The sequence below is a fragment of the Otolemur garnettii genome, unplaced genomic scaffold (genome assembly GCF_000181295.1).
Source record: "Otolemur garnettii isolate 467f Iridium unplaced genomic scaffold, OtoGar3 scaffold00001, whole genome shotgun sequence".
Lineage (NCBI taxonomy): Eukaryota > Metazoa > Chordata > Mammalia > Primates > Galagidae > Otolemur > Otolemur garnettii.
The window spans coordinates 1,449,963-1,473,096 of NW_003852396.1; the positions used below are offsets into that span (position 1 = coordinate 1,449,963).

Below are 23,134 nucleotides of genomic sequence, written 5' to 3' on the forward strand. Positions count from 1 at the left end.
GTTTGGCCACACTGGCCTCTGGATCCCTTGAAAAAAAAAAAAAAAAAAAAAGAAAAAGAAAAACAAAACAAAACATTCCAGCCCAGTCCTCTGTCCTTTCAACGCCTCCTCAGTGGATGTCTTTAAGGAGAGACTAAAATGTGAGAAACAAAAGCAAAATATCAGGGAACTATTCAGAGTGTATGATCCCTCCAGGTGACTCAAGCCACTCACCAAGTGCCCTCTGTAGTTTTTCCAAGAGGGAAAGTAAATACTGGGGAAGTTAAAGGCCTCTCTAAGTTGCCTTCTAATTAGCATCAGAGACGCACCTGGACCTTTAGCACCCCACTCGAAGGCCAGTGCTCTCCCACTATCTCACTACTAAGGAGACTGAGCAGACACAACATAGGGGCACCGTGTCCCTCCCTGTTTATTTATTCATTCATTTACTGTGAAAGACAAGATGGAAAAAATGAGGCCTCAGAGTCACTTCCTACTAGAAAACAGTGACAGGGTTTAGAGGTGTGCTCCTGAGGATGGAATATGCTCGGCTTCCGCGTGCTATACAGCCAACAAAGTCTTCTGTGAGCTGCAAGATCGAATGCAATTACATGGCCCATACACCTCTGCCGTGCTGTTTGACTCTCCCAAGGGCAGCACAACAGAACCGGAGGAGTGACATCTTTATGAGGTTAACCCTCTTCTATTTTAAGGGTAGAACACTGGAGGCAGCTGTGTTCCCTGGAGCGTGACAAGAAGCCTGGAAACGTGGTGGTTAGGGGGAAGGCCCGCAGCGGACCCTGAGCCGGGAAGGAGGAGCACTGCGAGGGGGAAGGACAATGCTGATGCACAGGAAGTGAGCGTGAGAAGCGCAGCGATGGGGAGCTTGACGATGGCCCTGCGAGAAGGGACCAAGGAGAAGGCGAGGACGCTGACAGGCATCACGCTCTGCCACGGGCCAGACCACAGGCCGGGCGAGGGTGGGGACCGCAGCCTCAGGGTCACAGGTGACCGTCTGGGTCCTAAGTGCAGCCTTTTGAAAGGTGACGGGGAGCCTTCGGACCGCAGGTTCCGGCTCCTGTGCTAGAGTCTTTCATGTTCTGCAATATCTCATTTAATCCGTGAGACGTTTTAAGATAGTTACCATTATCCTGAAAAGCAGAAAAGGAGGCTCAAAGATGTTGAGTCACTGCTCCAGGTAGCACAGCTGAAGAAGTGACGCCGGTCCTCCCCACGAAAGTCTGCCAGCTCAGGGTCAACCATTGCTGCCTCACAAACCACCCCAAAAGTCAGTGGCATGCAACAGTGCTGCAATATATATATATATTTTTTGAGACAGAGTCTCACTTTATCGCCCTCAGTAGAGTGCAGTGGTGCCACAGCTCACAGCAACCTCCAGCTCTTGGGCTTAGGCGATTCTCTTACCTCAACCTCCCAAGTAGCTGGGACTACAGGCAGGGTTGCAGGACTACAGTTGTTGTTGCAGTTTGGTTGGGGTCGGGTTTGAACCCGCCACCCTCGGCATATGGGGCTGGCACCCTACTTACTGAGCCACAGGCACCGTCCACAATGCTGCGATATTTCTAATGACTCTGCAGATGAGCTGGGCAGTTACTCTGCTGGCTTCACCCGGGCTCCCTCGTGTGGCTGCCCTCTGAGGGCTGGCTGGGTCCAGGGTGGCCTCACTCGTGTCTGGGCAGAGGCAGGGGCACCTGGGCTCTTCCCACGTGGACGTGCACCTTCCACTGGGCTAGACCAGCTTCCTTCCGTGGTGGTCTCAGGTCAGGTTACGAGAAGGGCATTTCTTGTCACCTACTGCTGGTTAAGGCAAGTCACAAGGCCATTCAAGATTTGAGTGGGGAGTATGGGGGGCAGAAGGGGGGAAGCATCCACTTGCCGATGAGAACAGTGACAAAGTCACCTTCCAAAGGAACATGGAAGGGAAGGGATTATGATTGTTTAAAGAACAGTCAGCCACAGGTTCTAAACTATTCCGCACCTACAACCAAAATTTTAATGAAACTCCTGAATTTCCCCTGTTATCTTTTATATAGGTTTATTGAACAATCCTTAATAAAATTATTAAACTTTTAAAATCTGGAATAAATGTCAGGAAATTTGGGTTTTAGTCCTAGCTATGGAGTCTTGGGGGGTCGTTTTTCTTTTTCTTTTTTTTTTTTTGAGACAGAGCCTCAAGCTGTCCCCCTGGGCAGAGTGCCGTGACATTACAGCTCACAGCAACCTCCAACTCCTGGGCTCAAGCGAGTTTCCTGCCTCCGCCTCCCAAGTAGCTGGGACCACAGGCGCCTGCCACAACGCCTGGCTATTTTTTGGTTGCAGCCGTCATTGTTGTTTGGCGGGTCCAGGCTGGGGATTCGAACCCACCACCTTAGGTGTACGTGGCTGGCGCCTTAGCCGGTTGAGCTATAGGCGCCGAGCCGGTCGTTTTTCTTAAAATGGACTTTGATTCCTTTATCTATGGAAAGAAGGTTTCGTCTGTTTTCTCTCTAAGGGTGCATACAACTCTATAAATTGTAGAATAGTGCCCTATTTTTAGACCAACATGAACTGGCCCTCTAGGGGATGGGCAGGATGGCGATGAGAGAAGGCACAAAATGATGAGATGGCTTCTATTCTGCGGCACACTCCCTTTGCTGTGGGTGCAGAATTTGGAAGGCAGCGGACAAAGAGAACGCCTTCCTATGCCTGGTTGTAATCTCACAAGATCCAAGTGCTACTCTGACTGTTTGCATTTATTATATGCTAAACCAGCATGGGTCCTCCAGCATTGTACCAAGGATTAAAGCAAAATGTCCTTGCTCTAAGGGCTTCTAGACCGGGTTAGACAAAACAATTCCCGTGCAACACACACTCACACCAGCTGCGGGCGAAAGGCCCTGAGCCAATGTCTTCCTGAGGGAAATGCTTAGCTGGGAGCTCTCTCAGAAAGATATTGTTGCCTAGTCTATGGAGGATCAGGTTCCCAAGGAGAAAACTAATGTTTAATTTAGCACAAAGACAGCTCAGAATCTCTCTCTGGGGGACTGAGCCTGCAAACAGATCCACATGCAAACAATCTGAGTGAGGAAAGGAAGCTGTCTTTGGTGCGATGGCTGCAGGACTTGGATCAAACTGTCGCCACCGCCTCTGCGGCTGTTTCTGCGGGGACTGCTGCTCTCACCTGTCTGCACTTTGCACTTTATCAACACTTCTGTGAAACAACCAAACGGGATAATACCACTAGCACATTAATTAAAAGGTGCAGTGTGGCAATCAAATGAGCAAGCCTTAGCCAGTAGCCGGTTTGGCAACTATTAGAAAACGCAGGTGAACACCAGCAAGGACAACACCAATAAAAAACCCTTGATTTCCCAGCTGCTTAGCCAGAGGAGGGTTTTACTTTTGCATTAGACTTGAGAACCCTACAGAAATGCAGTTTACACGTAAGTATGACATAATATAGTACGTACTGTACTCAATTAAGCCTCTTCTTTGCACCCTGGTTACCACCACTCTAAGAGATTATACTGTGTCTCCAACAGACTCCTGATAAGTTATTAGCAGCTACAGCAGACTTTTGCCTTAACTAGATTTTCTTAAAAAGAACCAGACGTGTAATTAACTTTCTGTTCAAATCCCTCACAACTACCTGAAAACAACTCTGTTGTATAAGGAGGAATATAAGGTGCTGGGCTTCACGTGGGCAAGAGGTGTGAGCCTGCTGGGTAAGATCCACAAGTGTAACTTGGCCACGGTTCTAACAAAAAAGAATTTTAAAAGTGATGCTGTTGGACAATGTTAATGACTCCACACAATGAACCTGCCAGAATGACTCAGGAGGCAAGAACACCGTTCAAACAAAACAAAACCCAATGAAGTTTGACATTCTTATCCTTAAGGAGAAAGAAGCTAAGTTTAAATGATGGGGGAAAAACACACAAAGAAAAAAAATCCTTTACTGCATCCTTTGCTCTGCCTTAGACCCAATAAAGTCATCCTTGCCTAAACAACATCTATCAAAGAACAAGGAATATTGACATTATAATCCTTTCACTTCTTCATAGAAACATCATGTTCTTGATTAAGAATTATCATCACTGGACTTGCTTTGAGGGGTTGGCAAAATCTTCCTCACATTTCCTATGGAAAGTCACACTTTAGGAGGTACTGAGTAAAGATAAGATTCCAAGTTGAAAACCACATCGACACATGGAATTTTTAACACACTTCCGGCAGGGATGGGAAGAGGACAAATCAGTGTGGCCCACTCATTTGCAGATGCAGTGAGTTAAGGATTCCATAACAACTTTAGCCAGGTTCTGGCTTTCAAACGCATAAATTTAAATCTCCACAGCACGGAGCTTCCCTTTTGTGACTCTACGACCAGATTCACCTAAGAATTATTCATTAATTTGAATTAATAATTCAATTAAATTGGTAAGTTTGTCTACTCAGTTGTGATGATTCAAAGCTTTTTCTAGATACTTTAAATTTCTCATTTACCCATACTCACTGGGTAACTGAATGACAACCCAGACTATATTCTCTAAGTATGGAGTCAAGCAGACACTCTAATCAAGTTCTAGGTTGGGAGTCCTAAAATCCTAACAATTAAAGAGATGTTATTAATTGGTCTCATTCTCAAGAAAAACCCATTCCAGGGAGAAGGAAATCTATCTCAGGGGCCAGGCACGGGTGGCTCACACCAGTGATCCTAGCACTTGGGGAAGGGGAGGCGGGTGAATTACTTGAGCTCACGAGTTTGAGACTAGGCTGAGCAAAAGTGAGACCCCATCTCCACTAAAAATATAAAAACTGAGGCAAGAGGATCGCTTGAGCCCAAGAGTTGGAGGTTGCTGTGAGCTATGATGCCACAGCACTCTACCCAGGGTGACAGCTTGAGACTCTGTCTCAAAAAAAAAAAAAAGCAAGAATCTATCTCAGGTGATATCTCCATTATTAAATTATTGAGGAAAATCAGATAAAATGGTGCACTTCACTAACCATTTTAAGTAAATCCTAAAGAAAAGCCAGGCTCTTCCACAAAACGTCTGATACACTTTTAGAGATAATATCTTGGGAAAAGCATGAATCTGATTCAAGTATGTCACTTCTAGGAATAACAATTAAAATTTATGGAGCCTCTGTGCAGTGCCAGACAACTGCCTTAGTTAATCAACAATTCTGATGTTATTAATAGTTCTGTTACTATCACTCCATTTTACAGCTGTGGAAACTGAGGCAAGAGAATTGACTTGACTTAACCAAGAAAACACAGCTACTAAGCAGTTTGAAATCTGATGGTCTTGCTCCAGATTCCAGGCTTTTAACTGCTCTGCTGCCTTCTCTCCCTAAACCAGTCAACTTGAACACGTCTGTTTCCAACCCCACCCACTTCCCTTTTAGACTATAAATTCTAAGAGGGCAAAGCCTATATCAAAGTGCTCATAAATGTATTCCTGGCACAGGAATAGCTACACAAAGATTATTTATTGAATTAATGAACAATTTCTGCAAACTTTAAAAACTACACATGTCCACAGCTTTGATGGGAGATTAAAAAACCTTTGTTAAAACCATTAAGACCCATAAGACCTGCTGTGATGCGTGTCAGAATTATTATTATTTACCCTTTTTCATGGTCAATCCTTCAGTAAATTGGCGACAGCAGGTCCCGACTCCCTAGCCTTTCTGTGCCTGTGGGGAATACACCAACTTCTCTCTTCATATCCTCTCTAGGGAAGGGCTTCTATTCTTTCACATCTGTTCCTTAGATGTGCAGAAAAAGGTCAAAGCTGGTAGCACTCTTGCTATGGTCAGCATCCAACCATCAGTCTGGTGGCTTTTCTCCTTTGTCAACTATTCCATAGGGTAAACAAGGACCAAACGGGGGGAAACTGGTACCCAGCTGGACCTTAGGCAAAGTAAAAGATGTGTAAGACGTCTGCATTAAAAGCAAGGAACTAAGCAAAACTCAAAGAACATCTATAATTATGACTTCTCATATGTTTTTGCTCATGATTTCTTTTTTTCCAATGAAAAGACCTTTTCTGACTTAGTATACAAGTAAACACATTTGCTGGGAAGATCAGTTCCACACGTCAAGGGAATAAATATACTTTTACCAATAGGGTAATTCTTATTTGCACTAGAAGCCTAGGGAGCCTGAGAAGAGAGGTAAGTGTAGCTGGCCTGCTTTTAGTTTCTCTTCTGTGTCTAGCTCATATGCTTTTAAAATCACCTCCTTTCAATGCCAAAGGCCATGTCTTGCAGTGTATTACTCACCACGAATGGGGGAAGTGTGTAAATAGCAAGGCATTAAGCAGCTCAAGGGAGTGCAGAACACTTAGGCAACATGCTTTGAGAAGAGGCTGCTGGGGAGAATGTAATGCTTGTCTTCAAGGGCATGAAGGATTGTGACGGCTTCACAGCTGTGATTCCTCCGAGCCTGTCTTACTCTGCCGTTTTCCAGAGTTTCTGCTTTGCTCCTGCCAGACCTCCAGGTCTCCAGAATGAGGACTGTCTTCACTTGTCCCCTGCTGCTCACACCCAACCCCATTATCAGTCAGACTCTGCTCTCCGCCCCCTAAACACTACTGTTCACACCTGCATCAGGGCCCCATCCAGTATTTCCACCTCCTTTCCCTTCTCCCAGGCCCTGCTGGTGGCCAGCACTCTCCACGCAGTGACCCCTGGCAGGATCTGAATCTTCCCCTACCCACCCACTACCAAATGTTTGGAGCACCTACTGAGTGTCAGGCACTACACTGACTGTGTTGCTAAATAACCAACTTTGTTTTCCAAGAAGATACTGATGACGAAAATGAATAAAATTATTTCCCCAAACTCATACAGCTAGTAGATTGAAGGAGGGACCTGAACATGAGTCTAACTACAAAATCCACATATTAAATCCTTCCATTTACTCTATCTGTAAGTCTTAGTGTTCTTTTTTATAAAGCGGGACAAATGCCACTTACTCAGTTTTTGCAGGAATTACCTAAAATATTGTAATAGAAGTGCCTTGCATATTTTAGGATTCAATAAATATTTACTCCTCTCTTTCTCCATTTTCTACTCCAGCGCCCATCTATTCCATCTGGTTAGTAATTATTGAGATGGTCTTGATTTCTCCTGTAGACCATAAGTAAGCAGGGACTCTATCTTTAGCTGTATTATTCCTTATTCTCCCATGAAGTCTGCCTGAATGTGAGGGAAATTAGCATGAAAATGCAGAAGGAAACATTTAGAATTGTTTTCATTAAATACAGCCCTGCCTATGAACATTAATGTGTATAAAGGTCTGGAAAGTAGTATTCCTCGCCTCCACTCGGAATGGTTTCACTGCCATACATAGACTTGGATGATTGTTTTCAGATTTCCTTGTAGGCTTTTTGTGACTAAACAACGATGCTAAAAACAAATACAAATGAACAATAAAAACAAAAAACAGTTAATGGGGGCCACTCTTCTAGTCATATTTAATTGCTATGTCTGAGGACGTTTGAAAGTCCCGCTCAAAGATTTTGGTACTTAAAAATGTTCACACATAGGGAAGCCATAATGGTGTTAAATTCTAAAACTCAGAGCATTTTGAGGAACATCAGGTAGCAATGACATTATTTCAAAGAAAGCAAATGCCTCCTATAAACAAACATTAACCCAAACAACAAGACATCTTATCTTGTTTCCCACCATAACACCACCTTGCTATCGAAGCAAGCTCTCTGTCAATTTCTGATAAAGTATTGTACCAACTTCTCCGTCTGTATGAACCCTTTTGCCTTTGTGAGAGCTTAGAATTACATTGAAAAGAAGTGGTAGAAAGGTCCTGGCTAGATAAGAACGCTCCTTTTATTACTCCGTTCTGGAAAATAGAATAAAAATAGGTCAGTTCTTAAGGAAATGACGGCTGCATATATAAATAATGTAAACACTTCTGTCACTGTCCTGGGGAGGACATTTATCACATGAACAGTCACAGAAACCCAGCTCTGGCCCCCCAGTTACAGCTGTCAATACCTGAATTGTCAATTAAAAACTTAATTGTCATCAGTTAAAGGAACCAGAGAGCTCTGGCAATGATTTCCTGTGTCTGACTTTCTTAAGCTACCAATTAACATTCTAGGCTATTGTTGACAAAATATTTAACTTTCCCAGGCCATTTGTGTAAATGACTTTTCTAATATGTCTTAGATGCTCCGGGTGACACACCTTTCCAAGCTTCTCAGGTCCATGAGAGGCTGTAACCACATGATTCAAAGACTCCAAAGACTTTCACAGCATCACACTTTGTAACTAGGAGTTCCCGGGACTTTCAGGGACACTTAAGTACTCCCATATCTCAGTCTTATCTTGACAGCACTAAATTTGAAATACCAACGCCTCTATTTACAATAAAAGCCATTTTGTCATTTAAAACAGACAACTGAAAGCTCACTGTACATTTAATCCCTGGAAACAGGGCATTCTCTCCAGTGCAGGGCTGTAATGAATGGCGCTCTGCATCTGTGCAGTGCTTACTTGCTTTTCCAAAACCTGTTCAGAAACATGCATTGATCTGCTTCTCTTAACAAGCGGGGGCCGTGGGGCTGCTCCCCCTGTTTCACAGACGACTGCTAAGTGACTTGTCCTAGGTCACCCAGCTGGATGGTGGTCAAGCGGGCACGGAACCAAGGCCTGCAGCTCCTTGCCTGGTCTGCTTTCTTTCCTCCACACCACATTAAGAAAAGATGATCTTCGAAGCCAAAGACGACTTGGAACCACTTATCTACTCATCCTAGCAACACAATCTATGCAACAGAAAAAGAGCTTGTCGGCTTGGCGCCTATAGCTCAACCGGCTAAGGCGCCAGCCACGTACACCTAAGGTGGCGGGTTCAAATCCCCAGCCCGGACCCGCCAAACAACAATGACGGCTGCAACCAAAAAATAGCCGGGCATTGTGGCGGGAGCCTGTGGTCCCAGCTACTTGGGAGGCGGAGGCAGGAGACTCGCTTGAGCCCAGGAGTTGGAGGTTGCTGTGAGCTGTAATGCCACGGCACTCTGCCCAGGGGGACAGCTTGAGGCTCTGTCTAAAAAAAAAAAAAAAAAAAAAAAGAGAAAAAGAGCTTGTCTCAGGCAAAAGGGAAAGATTAATACTGTACCACAGAAGCTCTAAACCTTACTGGTCCAGGCACAAGCAATTACTCACGTTCACAGTTCATTCAAAGACTCAAACATACTTCACCAGAAAATGATTTAGTGCCTACAGCCTGCTCCAAGTGGTTAGAAACTCAGATCTGCTCAAAGCCCTACCATCCGGGGCCTTTGAAAAGCCCTGTTTCTGTAGTCTCTGTAACTGTGGGGCTTCCCCTGAACTTGCACTTGAGCTAAATGAAGAGACTGGCTGAGTAAGAGCTGCAGAATTAGGCTCTCAATGTGGACAGAATTAGAACTGGCTTGGAGGTTATTCTTGCATTGTTCTTGAAACTTACGCTATTGAAAGGATTTAGATATTATATATTCCAGGCTGTAACACCCTTCAAAGTCAACACTATTCCACTGAAAAGAAGTTGTCTTTTCACCCTCACACAGTAAACAGTGTCCACCATATTCAAAGCATTGTACTAAAAGGCACACAGAGCACACAGCTTCCATCTCAGGACACAGCATATATTTGATTTTAAATAATCAATATTTTCTTCCTTCCTCCAAAGGACATTTATGGTCACTTATAGCATATAAATTCACTATTAAAGTAATATATTCAACACACCCAGACCACATAAATCTGGTTATGAACACAGTAGCAATAATTTATAAAATTAATAAAAATTCTGACACTCACTCTAAGCAAAAGCCCTCTTAAATTAATATTCTCTGAAAATAAGAGGTGTCTGGGTGAAGTGAAACAGGGTATGTAATGGGTTTAGTGAATCTCTCCCAAATGCCCAGGCCTCCCTTTGAACACAGTGTTATCAGGTCAATGCAGAACTTGCATCACTGTCCCGAGAACCACCCTGAATAACAAAGCACCACTTGTAGAAGCTAAAATGGAGAGGGAATTTCCAAAAACCAAAAGTGGGAGGGTGGATCAGTCCTTGCCATGCCACAGATTCTCAGTGAAAAGCAAACCCTGAAAAAAACTGTCCCTTTTCCTGTTTACATGACACCTCTCTGTATCACTATACCTGGAATGGGGCGCCTCTAAGGGAATGTTTTAGGACAGTGGTTCTCAACCTTCCTAATGCCACAACTCTTTAATACAGTTCCTGTGGGTCATGACCCACAGGTTGAGAACCGCTGTTTTAGGAGATGGCTGGTAGTTAGAAGAGAGGAGACAGATTCCCGCTCAGAGCCGGGTGGCACAGCAACCACTTTTGGCTTCTGCCTCAGGAAGCCCTCTGTGGGAAGGGCCAGGCATCCTTCTCTCACTTCCTCAGCAGCACAGATCTTGCTATTGTAAAGTTACACCCACCCAGGTTGGTTTCATGGCCCATCCTGAAAAACCCAAGAGAGAGAGAGGCAGCCTCATCTTATTTCCAAGTTGGACAAAAGCGGGGCCCAAAGAACAAAGCCATAAGCAGACATGTCACCTTCCTTCAGTGGCTGGGCTAGGACGGCCACAGGAGAAGCCCATACTGCAGCCCTGAATGGCCCCTCCAGTCTGGGCACCCTGGGCACCCCGGGCACCCAGAGTCTTCCCCGTTCAGGGTCAGGCTGAGCACCTCTTCTCAGAATCAACCCCAGAGACACTTACCAGGAGACTGTGAGGCAGACAAAGCTGTATTATTGGGAGACTTGCAGCAGAGTATAAATTTACTGGGGATAATCAAGGCATCAGATACTTTTGACTGCAGATGCCAGTGACACACACACACATACAAACCTCACTCTTTTCATTTGAGCCATTCTTTACCACCCTCCTTTATCCCAGCATCTCTTTTTCTCAAAACAAATTCTCTGTGCTCTCAGAGGGAATCCCAGGGAGAAGCCTCCATAGAGCAGGTGGTAGAGGAAGGAAGTCAGGCCTTGAAACTCAAATAGCACCCCACAAATTGGTGGCATTCAACCATCAAATGGTAAACACTGGGCAGTTTAATTGTTGATAGTTATTTTTCAACTGGAGTTGGCCCTAAGAAGTGGCAATTTGGGGTCTCCCAGTATGGTGAAGGAGAACACCACCCTGGCTCCCAGATCCTGGAACCTTCCTCCCTGTGGAACCAGGCCAGGGATAAGAGGGAGCCAGAAAGCAGCAGCTACAGCCTGGCCGGAGGATGCCCTTTCCCAGAGCCCCTCCTCAAGCTTCTTTGGAGGAGGAGTTAGGCCCTGAACGTTCTCCCCTTTGGGCTTTTTGAGAACTTTGGGGCTTAAATGGCCATTTCCTGTTGCCGCCTTTCTTTGGGACTGGTTGGGTAAACTTGGATGAGTGCTGTTAGCTGACACAGAATCCAGGAGCCCAGTAACTCACAGCAGGAAGCCTGAGAGGCTGAGGGCAGGGCTCCACCTTCTGCCCTAGAGGCCACGGGCCCAGAAGCCTCAGGGGAAGCCGCATGTGGCAGGCAGTCACCTGACCAGAACCAGCCCTGAGAACCAGTGATTCAAGGCATGATGCCTCTGGGATGGGCTGTGTCTGTGCCTCTAAGGAAGAACCTCTAGCAAGAAACTAAAATCAGAACTTTCAGGTTTGATATCGTCACCAGGAGTGGGTAAAGACCAGGTACTTCCTGGGACATCTGGAAACAGCTGCTCTGTGGGGCCCACTTCAATGAAGGCTCTACCTGACCACGCTTGACCAGGGAGCTTTGGAAAGGAAACTGGAGGGGCTGAGGGGTGAGGGAGTCCCCAGGACACTAGGGAGTAGACCTTTTAGGGACATTCCTTCACTAGTCTCCCTTTGGGTTATTTTCCCCACATTTTGTTTTTGACTCATGGAACTTACTCTGTGCCACACATCACCATTTATGTTCTTGTAGGCCAAGGGGAAGGGGCCGCTTCAAAGGGGGCAGAGGCCGCTTCAAAGGGGGCAGAGGCCAAATACAGCAAGAAGGAGAAGACTTTGCTAAAGGTTAGGCAGGCCGATAAATGTCGAAAATGCCCGTGGGACCTAATCAGAGCTGGATAGCCAGAGCAGGGGGACCCTTGAGAGGGGACCTTCCTCAGGGGCTCGGATCTTGTAGCCCCTTCTTGTACACACTGTGAACCCCAGAGAGCCTCTGGAAAACTCCAGCTTCTTGGTTAGGGAACGTCCTATAAAGGAGGAGCACCAAGGCACTGAATGAGTAGAGACTAAAAATCAACCAAACAACACACCCAGTGGCCTTCCAGGGAGTCAGGTGACCTCCTGGCCTCTTCCACTGTCGTCCATTCTGCCTTAGGCCAAGGCAATCTCTACCTTCATAAAAGGCCAGAACTACAGCCAGAACCAAGAGAAAGCCAGGGGCTTACCGCAATCAGGGCGGAGTTCCTTTGGTCCCCTGGGGTTGAAGCTGGTGGCTGCTGCTCTCCGTTTATCCCACCGCTGCCACCAGCATTGCCGCTGGTCAGCAGGTGCTGCTGGTGGTGATGGTGATAGTCTGGTGGGGGTGGTGGGGCCGCTGTTGATGCTGCTTGGGAGGCCACAGAAGGCGCAGCAGGGGGTGGTGCAGGGGCTGTAGTGGTGGCAGCGGTGGTGGCGACCTTGGTGTGTTTGCCAGCCTTCCTTGCCCCCTGGCCATGCTGGACGAGGCTCAGGAGCTGCAAGGTGCTCTCTCTCTCCCGGTCTGAGCTCTCAGCCCGCCCGCGTTCATAGCGGCCTTCACAGCTCAGGTGGTGTTGGCGGCAGACAGCGATCCGAGCCCGGAGGCGCTCCACGATAGCACTGTGCACTCTCGGGGTGACTGAGCCCCCTCCAAGGAGCCCCGCCCCAGAGGCCCCCCCTGGCCCTCCTGCAGGGGCCTGCGGGGGCGCTGTGTCCCCCATCTTAGTGGACACAATGATTGCTGCCTCTGGGATGGTGAGGTGGAAAGAGGCTACTGCTGGCTGTGGCTGGCAAATGTTTCTGACAATGTGAGCTCAGCGTTTAGGGCCACATGAATAGAGGTCTTCAGAGGTTGGGGGAGCAGTGGAGAAGGCGTGGGGGAGGGGAGTTGGTGAAAAGAGGATGGGGAGAAAGAATAGAAACCAATTGCAGAGAGTAAGTTGGAAACAAGCCCTGATCAACTTACTCTAATTGCATTTGACAGCTCTGGAGAAGTTGGGCAGAGTTGGTGGATTTTTCCCCTCACCAAGCTGACAAGAGCTCTAGGTACTTTGTAAACACACGATCTAGGGGACAGACCAAGAATTCAGGGATTGTCCAGCAGAAGACAGAAACACGCAGTAAAAAGAACTGAGAGTATAATAGCGAGCTGGACTCTCCGTCACCTCGCTGTTACAGAAAATTCTTTACGGAGATGTTTCTGCAGAGAAACACATTTCTACCATGGTCTATGTACCGGCAGCCTTGACTTCTCAGGTTAAAACACACACACTCACAAGCAGTGCTGTTTCAGGTTTCTGAAGTCAACGTTCAAAATGTACAATAGTCAAGAGAGACTGTCTTTTGGCTTTTAATTCGCTTTCCCTTCGCTCCGGTGATTTCTCCTCTTTGGGGTACTGCAGGATGTTGTCTTCTCCCCAAAGAGGGAGACAGCTTTTCAATTGTTAACAATGTCACTACTGGACTTTTGCACCATGCTTTTTTTCTTCGCTGAATCCAATCACCGGTAAAATCCTCACCCGTCTAAGGTTTCCCAGGCTGAGATGAAAGCGATCTCAAGTCGCCAGCCACTGAGAGGGTCCTTCAACACATTTTTCCTACCCGCTTACGCTCCCATTCCTCTCCCCCCGCTCTATTCTAACGCAGGATCGAGAGAAGACAAACTCTTCCGAGAGTAATTTACAAACGATGGTCAAACTTACAAACTTCCAGGACATAGCACCGAGTCATGTCCAGCCACTTTCCTGTCCACTTTAGTACATTCCATCCCGGCCAGTGGATCTGAGGGTCTGGACTCGCAATAAGCAATGTGGTTCTATCTCTTGTATTTGCTCCGCTTTATGGATGGAAAAAAGTAGCTTGTATTTTCCTTTCTCTTTCTCGTCTGTTGTTAGCCGCTTCGCTGACACTGGCTCCCGCCCGGAGTCACGGCGATACACAGGCTTTCATTGTGCTCCGAGAGCAGAGCGAGAGAAAGAGAGAGTGCGGGCGAGGGAGAGCGCGGCGCGCGGGGGCGGGGCGGGCGCGCGGCGCGGCGGGCGGAAGGCTGGGGCGCAGCGCAGCGGGCTCGGCCGGCGCGCCGGGGGCAGGGGGCCGCCCAGCGGCCGCGGAGGCAAGTCCCGGGCCTGCGCGGCTCGGGGGAAGGTTGGGGCGCAGCGGAGCGGGAATCGGCCGGCGCGCCGGGGGCAGGGCGCCGCCCAGCGGCCGCCGAGGCAAGTCCCGGGCCAGCGCGGCTCGGGGGAAGGCTGGGGCGCAGTGGAGCCGGGGCTCGGGCCGGCGCTCCGGGGGCAGGGGGCCGCCCAGCGACCGGGGAGGCAAGTCCCGGGCCTGCGCGGCTCGGTTCCTGGGGAGGGCTGGGGAAATTCCCCAGCCTCTGCACTACGGTTTCTCCGGCTCTAAATGTTTAAGAAATTCCGGGCCCGGAATGTGTTTTCCCCTTCAGACCTACATTGACGCCCTCCTGAGGATGTCATTTTCATTTTTCAATATGTTGTAAATGACACCACTGAGCACCCTACTGAGAGCCGGATGAGCACTGAGAAAATATTTATTAATAAAGAAGCCGGCGAGAGCGTGTGCTGGGGGCGGGGAGCGTGTGGGGAGGAGGCAGTCATGCTGTCAGCTCCTGAGGGCAGCCAGGTGTCTGTCTATATGGGTGATCACAAGTAGATCAGTAGGGATAAATAAAACATTTTACGAGGATGAGAAAATTACGAATGCCAATTCTAGAATAAAAGGTTTTTCTTTAAAAATGTAAGATTGCCTGCGACAGACCGAAGACCTGAGGTCATCGCTATCTGGTGCACATCTACAGTGAGGAACATTGATATGGAATAGTTGAATTTCGGGAAGTTTAATAACACAAATAAAATAAATACCTCACACACACCAGTGTCCCATCATCTTCAGAGGATCCTACTTTGAAAATACTAAACTTATAATGGATTCCGCTTGTCTTTATCAACTACAGAAAATTATCTAAAGTGAGCACAATACTGGAACAGTCAGGGCTAGACATATTCTAGGAGTCCCAACTTAGAAGTTCTCTGGATCAGAGGTCTCCAGCAAAGGATGGATGTTCATTAATTTGAACCAACTTTGCCATTTCAGTAACATGGAACTGCTTCAAACTGAGCTATGGCAAGAAACGAACCACTGCAAACATTTCAAACTGGATTTATCTACAACTTAGTTCCATAGATTGGCCTATGTTAGTCCATTTCCTTTTTCACAAATCCTAGAATGTTAGCTTGAAAATGGGTCAAGTACTGTCTGATAGGATACAACTTTAAACTGTTTCTTGAAACGTACTGTTAGTTCCTCATTACTCATGAGAAAAGCGGAAATATATCTTTGTTAAATAAACAATTTTAATGGAGAACTCTGTCATAAAGTGTCTTTAAAAAGTGAAAGTTCAAATAATTTTGTATTTGATCCTTTAAAAGTTGTGCTTATTGGACAATCTCTTCTTTATACTATGATGGATGTTTTATTTTATGGGTGTTTTATATTCAGCAGTCACACCTGATGAACAAGAAAAGTGTGTAATACAAATTAAAAACAATGTTCACTCTGTAGCACTGCACATATAGATTTTGATTAATAACATGTCAGCTATTCTTAAATGATATAAACTTTGATTTCTCTGCTAGACAGGCATATCTTAAAAAGTTGTGAGGCAGGAATTTAATAAATTTTCATACTATATTCCCATGGTGTAGGACGCTTCTTTGGATTATGTTTTGTACATGTTTACCCTTATAAAAATTTAATTTTGTTAAAGTTGACATCAGTATTGTTGAAATTTTCATTTTCATTCACATCAGTAACTATTTACCTGTAAAACATCATTGTTTCAGGCACAGCACTTTGCATTCTGAGACGGGTATTACTAACTGCAGTTAGAAATGAGGAAACTGAGTCTCCCCAAAATTAAACTATGTGTTCCAGTTAATATAACCAGAAAGTAACAGATGAGGATTCAAGAATATCTTCAAACCTCTCTTAACCACTGGTCTGGTTGCCTCCATATCAAGTGTGAAAGGAGTTATGGGGATGCAAGACTATCCCCAAAGCTCCGTAATACCTCCAAGGAATGAGTACTGGATAGAAATACTCACCTGAATGTGAGAGCAGACAAGCCAGGAAATGTGGTCAATTGCATCTAGCAACCTGTAACATGAGCATTTCCCCATCTGATGGTTAGATTCCCTCTCACACCCTGAAACTCCCAGATGGCACTCTGAATTACTTCAGACCTTGCTCCCTGTCCATTTGTCCAATTACGTGCTCATCATCTCTTCTCTTCATAGCTGCCTGACTCTATAGTAATAAATGCCCAGATATAAAAACTTGATAGTAATGAGATGATGTGTGAGATTTATGAGCTTAAAAACTTTTTTTGTGGCTCGGCACCTGTGGCTCAAGCGGCTAAGGCGCCAGCCACATACACCTAAGGTGGTGGGTTCGAATCCCCAGCCTGGGCCCGCCAAACAACAATGCTGGCTGCAACCAAAAAATGGCCAGGCGTGGTGGCAGGCGCCTGTAGTCCCAGCTACTTGGGAGGCTGAGGCAGGAGATTCGCTTGAGCCCAGGAGTTGGGGGTTGCTGTGAGCTGTGATGCCATGGCACTCTACCCAGGGGGATAGCTTGAGGCTCCATCTCAAAAAAAAAAACAAAACTTTTTTCGTGTTGTAACTGAATCGTGATATTGATGATGAAGTAATATAATGTCATAACACTTGTAAGGGATGATTTTATTTTTCAACATCTTCATTTTCTTTCTTTTTTTTTTTTTTTTTTTGACGGAGCCTCAAGCTATCCCTCTGGGTAGAGTGCTATGGCATCACAGCTCACAGCAACCTCCAACTCCTGGGCTCAAGCGATTCTCCTGCCTCTGCCTCCCAAGTAGCTGGGACTACAGGCGCCTGCCACAACACCTGGCCGTTTATTTCTTGGTTGTAGCCATCGTTGTTGTTTGGCGGGCCGGGGCTGGGGATTTGAACCCACCACCTTAGGTGTATGTGGCTGGCGCCTTAGCCGCTTGAGCCACAGGCGCGGAGCCAACATCTTCATTTTCTTATAAGTGATTTGATTTTGGTCCCCTAAGCTGTGCTAATTCTCATTTGCTAACAGCTTCTTTCTCATTCTTCGTGTTACCATATACCTTAAAAAGCCCTTATATTCTCTAAGTAACCAGTGAAGTAGCATGCTTGGCTGCAATGATCGCAGACATCAGGAAAATTACCTATAAGCACCAATTCATGATCAATAGCTGTTCGAAACAGGTAAAGTGCTTTAAGCGAACAAGATGCCTGACCTAAGAAATGGATCAGGTACCATCAATCCTTGGAATTATTAGTGACTTAATTTTACGAATTAACTCCATACTATCAAAAATAATAGATAAATCAAGTTTTAACATTTTCTGTTTGGAACTCTCACTCTCCACTATTTGAGGCCTATGTGTAGCACCTGTATGCGAAGTGATGCATCCAGGGTCAGCAGAGGTCATAGAGGTCATTCTTTTTCATTTCCTCTGGCCTTCCTAATTACAAATCGTTCATGATCCTTCACCCTGCCACTCTGTCACTTCTCTAACTCTGCTTGCTTCTTTTCGGACACTCATCTTCATCCTCACTTTTCAACTATGGCTTCATTTTTATTCACTGAGATTTAGTTAAGGATTATTTGGCCATGTGCTAGACAAATAAAAATTAGAATAAAAATTGCATATGTGGCTGAAATTTCTATTTTACTCTTTTGAAAAAGGTAGACACATGAATAACTTTGATTCAATCTGTGCAAAAACAAAGTATGTAAACAAAATATACCCACTAGCATTCTGAATCTAAAAATTAAAAGAAAGGTATATATTCATTAAACAGAATCATTAGCATTTTCACCATTTTGTGAGTTTTTTCTATTCAGTTTGTTTACAATAATAACAGGGATAATTTCAGGAAATGAACTGCAGACAAGGAGCTCCATGTAAAAACTCAGTGCAGCTTTTTAGGTATACACCTACACTGAGGTAAATGCCACGAATCACACAACAGACAAAGTCAAGTTCAACCAACAATACTAATAAGTAAAAGGATCTCAAATTCCACCACAGAATGGATCCTACTAGAATACCACTTTTAAGAATTAAAAATATAGAATAAACAGGGTTCATCTGTTCACTCTGCAACTGCTTTACTTTATTATTTTATAGGAGAACTGAAGTGTGCAAAGCAACGCAAATACCAAAAATATGCTTTTAAAGTGTTTTTGGCTGAATTTGTCTCTCTGAGATCTTCTGATTCTAACATACATACTTAAATGGGAAAATTTATTGATAAAAATAAATAAAATACATCTTAATCATAATATCTAGACAACATTGAATAGAAAAAACAACAAACATTGTAAGGCATAAAAATACAAATGATGGGATTATTCTTGAATGTGAGGGTTGAAAGACTCTAGAGGCCTGAAATCCATTTGAAAAGGAAACCTTAGAAAAGGAAAAATATGCTCTGTACTTGGCACATATCAGCTACTCTCTGATTCTGAGGCAAGGGCTTGACCTGAGGGGCTTGAGGCTTCTTCCATGGCCCACTGATATAGTTTAACATATTTAAAAATATATCAGTGAATATCATGTAATACTGCAAAAAATAATAATCACAAACACCTGGAAAGTGATGCAGCAAAAAATACACATCTATGTTAATCTAAATACATTTTAAAAATACAATATATTTCCACTACAATGAAAGGACATGAACAGCTCACTCACTTGTCATGTGTTATAAAGGTATTGTTATGTAACTTTAAAATTCATTTACAGACTTAAAAATTATTAAGCCATTTACCTATGTACATCAGGTAAAAGTTTTATTAGACTGTAGAGTGCCATGTCTTATGTCAAACATAAGATGAACATATGTTTTGAACAAGGTATTTTGCCATGAAGATGTACATAAAATTTATAAATTCATCACATGATATAGAGAAACAAGATTCATGATCCTCACATTTACAATAATTTATAAAATCTTCTCTGAAGGAAATGTGTTACAATTCAGTCAAACTTCTCATCTTGAAAGTAATCCGCAAAATTGAGATATTCTTCAAGTTGACCGTATTTCTGCACATATAATAAAAAAGCTAGTTATTTTACTCAAAGCAATGAAGATAAGGTGGGCCTTTCCAACTATACACACAAACAGCAACAAGTTCATTTCATGTTAATCATAAACAAAAATCTTTTTATTATTATAAATAGGAACTCAATTTCAAATAAGCATTTCTAACTCAGAGAACATTAGAAAGAGATCATATTGAGTATTATTACTAATTTCATAACTGTCTTGTATGTTATAATTTTTCTATTATACTTAAAATAAAAATGTAATAATTTCAATAACTTATTCAACAAAAATTATTTAACATATATATCAAATACTCTGCTAATCAATAAGTAACAAAATTTTAAAAGCTTCTTTCTCTGACCTTAAGAACAGAGTTCAGTACAAATATACTGATGGCAATTAGTATTAAGAGCCATAAAGAGGTACAGACACTATTAAGAGGGTTTGTAAGAGGGTCTGTAAGAGGCCACAGTTAGTTGAGGTGACCAGACAGAGTGGCATGTAAGCTATCCTGGGTAAAAAGATTTGCTAAGCAAAGAGTTGGTGGTGAGAGTTTTCTGTAAGAGACCAGAGTCCATGTAACAGTGAGTGACATGACAAGAAAGCGCAGGATTTATAGAGGAAGAAACGAAAAACTGAACAAAAGAGATTAAGGTTAGAGAATAAAAAGTATGAAATGCTAGGTTAAGAGGTTTTACAATGATTTGATAGGCGATGATAAGCTGCTAAAGATCTTAGAGCAGGGACACAACTGATCTAAGGTGTATTTTTTAAAATTGTTACAATAACAATTTTAGAATGGTTTGACAACTAGTGATAAGTCTATGGTGACAAATTAGGTCATGAGGGCCCAAATTTGAGTGCTAGCAATGAAGATGGAGAGGAAAGAGGAGGGTAGAAAAAGTTAAGAGAGGAGTCAAGAGGAACTTAGAGGCTTTAGAGCTGACAATCCGAGAATAACCAATGGCAGGGATTCTGTGCAGGTGGTTGGGGGAGGGAAAGAGACACATGGGGAGTTCAAAGTGCTTACTTCAGGTAAAGGAGATTCAATGATCTGATGGTTCTTGATTCTGTTTATTAATTGTTTCTGTCCTCAGTGAGATGAGAAAGGATCTTGATGACCTTGACTTTTGTGGTGATAGGGACCCACAGAAGGGAAAGTGAGGAATACATTTTCCTTCTAGACAAGGTTGTGAATCCCTTTTCAAGGTCATGATACCCCCCTGATATCTGACTGAATCACTTTCTCAGGAGAGAAGGAAATAATCTATGGACTAATTAGGGATTTTCTTGGTCTAGTTCTCAGATTCGGTAGTAAATAAAATATTCCAGAGTTAGAAACCTAGACTTTAAAAATGTGATTGCTTTTATGTTTTTATGTTATCTTTCTTTATACCCTTTTTTCTCGATTATTTATTAAATTTATTTTGGAAAATTAAAATCTATGTTAGCTATACTGAGATAGAAAGAAAAATCTCCTTGCTTTTACTGCAAATTATAGTTAAGGTCAATTGATCACTTACTAAATGCTTCTACACTAAATGCTTAAAATGTGTTACACATTTAATATCTGCAAAAAACTCTAATTATTATTATTTTAATTCCTACTTTACAAATGAGAAAACTTAGGCTTAAGTAAAAGTAAAAAGTAATTTGTACTCAAATCCTACTGGCAGTAATAAGTAGCAGAAGAAACATTTAAACTCAAGCTTTTAACCATTCTAGTATGCTGCTTCCAAGATTTAAAGCACAGGGCTAGGATGTGGCAGGGGCAAGAAAGAACTAAAGCTCAGGGGCAACTGCAGAGAAATGAGTCTTGCTCTGCTGTCCCCTCTACCTGCAGATGCTGCTCCCAGAGTTCTTCACTAAAAATGTGGAGAATCTGGGTCTTATTTTAATAATGAAAATTACTCTCTTAAAATGCCAGACTTACTGAGGAAAACAGCTGGAACTTGGAATGGAATGTGGGGAAAAGGTCAGAACATAAAAGGAGTTTGGAGTCTTCTACTCTGAAGCAGCAGCTAGACTAGGAGAAATGAACTGATCTGCCACGGAAACTCCGAGAGCTCAGGACAGAATCCAGCATAACAGGTACTTTTATGCAGCGGTCCTCAATCTTTAATTTACATAAGAATCACCCAAATTTTAAAGTATCTGATTTTTAATACCTGAAACATTTGTCATTCAATAGGTCAGGGGTGAGGTCAATGATTATGCATTTTCTACAAACTTCTAGGTGATTCTGACACAGGTAATTTACGACCATATTTTGAGAAATATCAGTTTAAGGGGTGAAAAAAAAGGAAGAGGAAAAAAGTTAGAAAGAAAAAGGAAGAGAAGAAATTAAAATAGTTTAAGGGAGGCCTATCCAATTCTGATTCTAAATTCTTATTTATATAACAATATTTATATAATATGCTGAAAATTTACTTTAACTGTAACTGCCACTTGTGAAAGTTTTGTAGTTGTGTTCCAAGTACCAACTGACACCTGACACTTCGGGGGACATACTCTCTTCACATTTTGGTGTCAGGTGTCCACCACCCCAGCCCAGCAATCCTATCTTCCATTATCCAGGAAACCCCATCATCACATGCACTTTCTTATTTTATTAAGTAACAAACATTTGTTAGAATTTTTCATATTCTAGTTTGTTTATATTACAGTATGTTCTTTAACTCTTCTGCAGAATAAGATATTTTATTATATTTATTATATATTTTGGTTTTATCAAAATTTTTCTATCATTTTTTTTTATGTTTGAGTCACTCCTACCTCTTTAATTTCATTAGATTAAAAACATATCATCCTACTTCAACAGGAAGAACAAGAATAATGAAGTCAGTCTGGCTAGAGGTCTTCAGGAAAACAGACTGAGCCATGTTGAGGAGAAGGGGCAGCAAGGGGACAAGTGAGGTATGAACACAGGCTGGCCAGAAAGACAGGAACAGCCAGCTGGTGCAAGGCAAAAGAAGGGGCCGCCATAATTGGGAGGGAAGAGCAGAAAGAGCCACAGACACAGCACTGAGCAGCACCGAGCCCAGGTGTTCACAGGGTCACAGTGCCCATGGCCAGGAAGGCACTGGTCACAAAGCACACACAGCACTGCTCCTCAGTGGCGCGGACAGAGGAGAGACAGAAGATGGAAACTGTCTCAGCACTCGACAAAGTGTGAACTTTCATCAAAGTACAATAAGCTGCAAATAAGTTTATAATGACTATAAACTTCTGTGGTTTCTAGGAAATATCTTGAGAAAGTCTGGACATTTTTTGTCTTTTTAAGTGGAGAGATCTTAACAACTTTAGAAATTAAGTTCTTTGGCATTTTTATGTGAAAAAATGTGCACATTGTCCTAAACACAACGTCCAAACTTGAAATGTCTTCAATGCTTAATGCTAAGTGCTACTGGTACTCTTCATACATAATATGACACTTAGATTTCTATTCCTAAGAATATTTTTCTTTTCTTTTCTTCTTTTTTTTTTGAGACAGAGTCTCACTTTATCACCCTCGGTAGAGTGCTGTGGCATCACAGCTCACAGCAACCTTCTACTCCTGGGCTTAGGCAATTCTCTTGCCTCAACTTCCCAAGTAGCTAGGACTACAGGAACCTGCCACAATGACCAGGTATTTTTTGTTGCAGTTTGGCTGGGGCTGAGTTCACTGAGCCACGGGCGCCACCACGCTAAGAATATTTTTCTTATTCCAGTGCCTTTCTGTTGTCCCAACCTTGTTAAGCTTTCTGGCCCGGCGCCTGTGGCTCAAGTGGCTAAGGTGCCAGCCACATACACCTAAG

General features: G+C 43.7%; 2 protein-coding genes across 3 annotated transcripts in view; both read right to left on the reverse strand.

Moving 5' to 3' along the window:
- MAML2 (mastermind like transcriptional coactivator 2) overlaps positions 1-13,013 on the reverse strand; it is a 386,485-nt gene extending 373,472 nt beyond the window's left edge. Inside the window, exon 1 of the mRNA XM_003781322.3 lies at positions 12,408-13,013. Coding sequence (XP_003781370.1) covers positions 12,408-12,920 — 513 coding nt within the window. The 5' untranslated portion in view covers positions 12,921-13,013. The remainder of the gene's footprint in view (positions 1-12,407) is intronic.
- Positions 13,014-18,379: 5,366 nt separating this feature from the next.
- Positions 18,380-23,134, reverse strand: part of CCDC82 (coiled-coil domain containing 82) — a 41,534-nt gene continuing 36,779 nt past the window's right edge. For both annotated transcript variants that reach the window (XM_023511320.1, XM_003780779.3), the window contains one exon: positions 18,380-19,333. In XM_023511320.1, the coding sequence (XP_023367088.1) occupies positions 19,268-19,333 (66 nt within the window). In that variant the 3' untranslated portion in view covers positions 18,380-19,267. The remainder of the gene's footprint in view (positions 19,334-23,134) is intronic.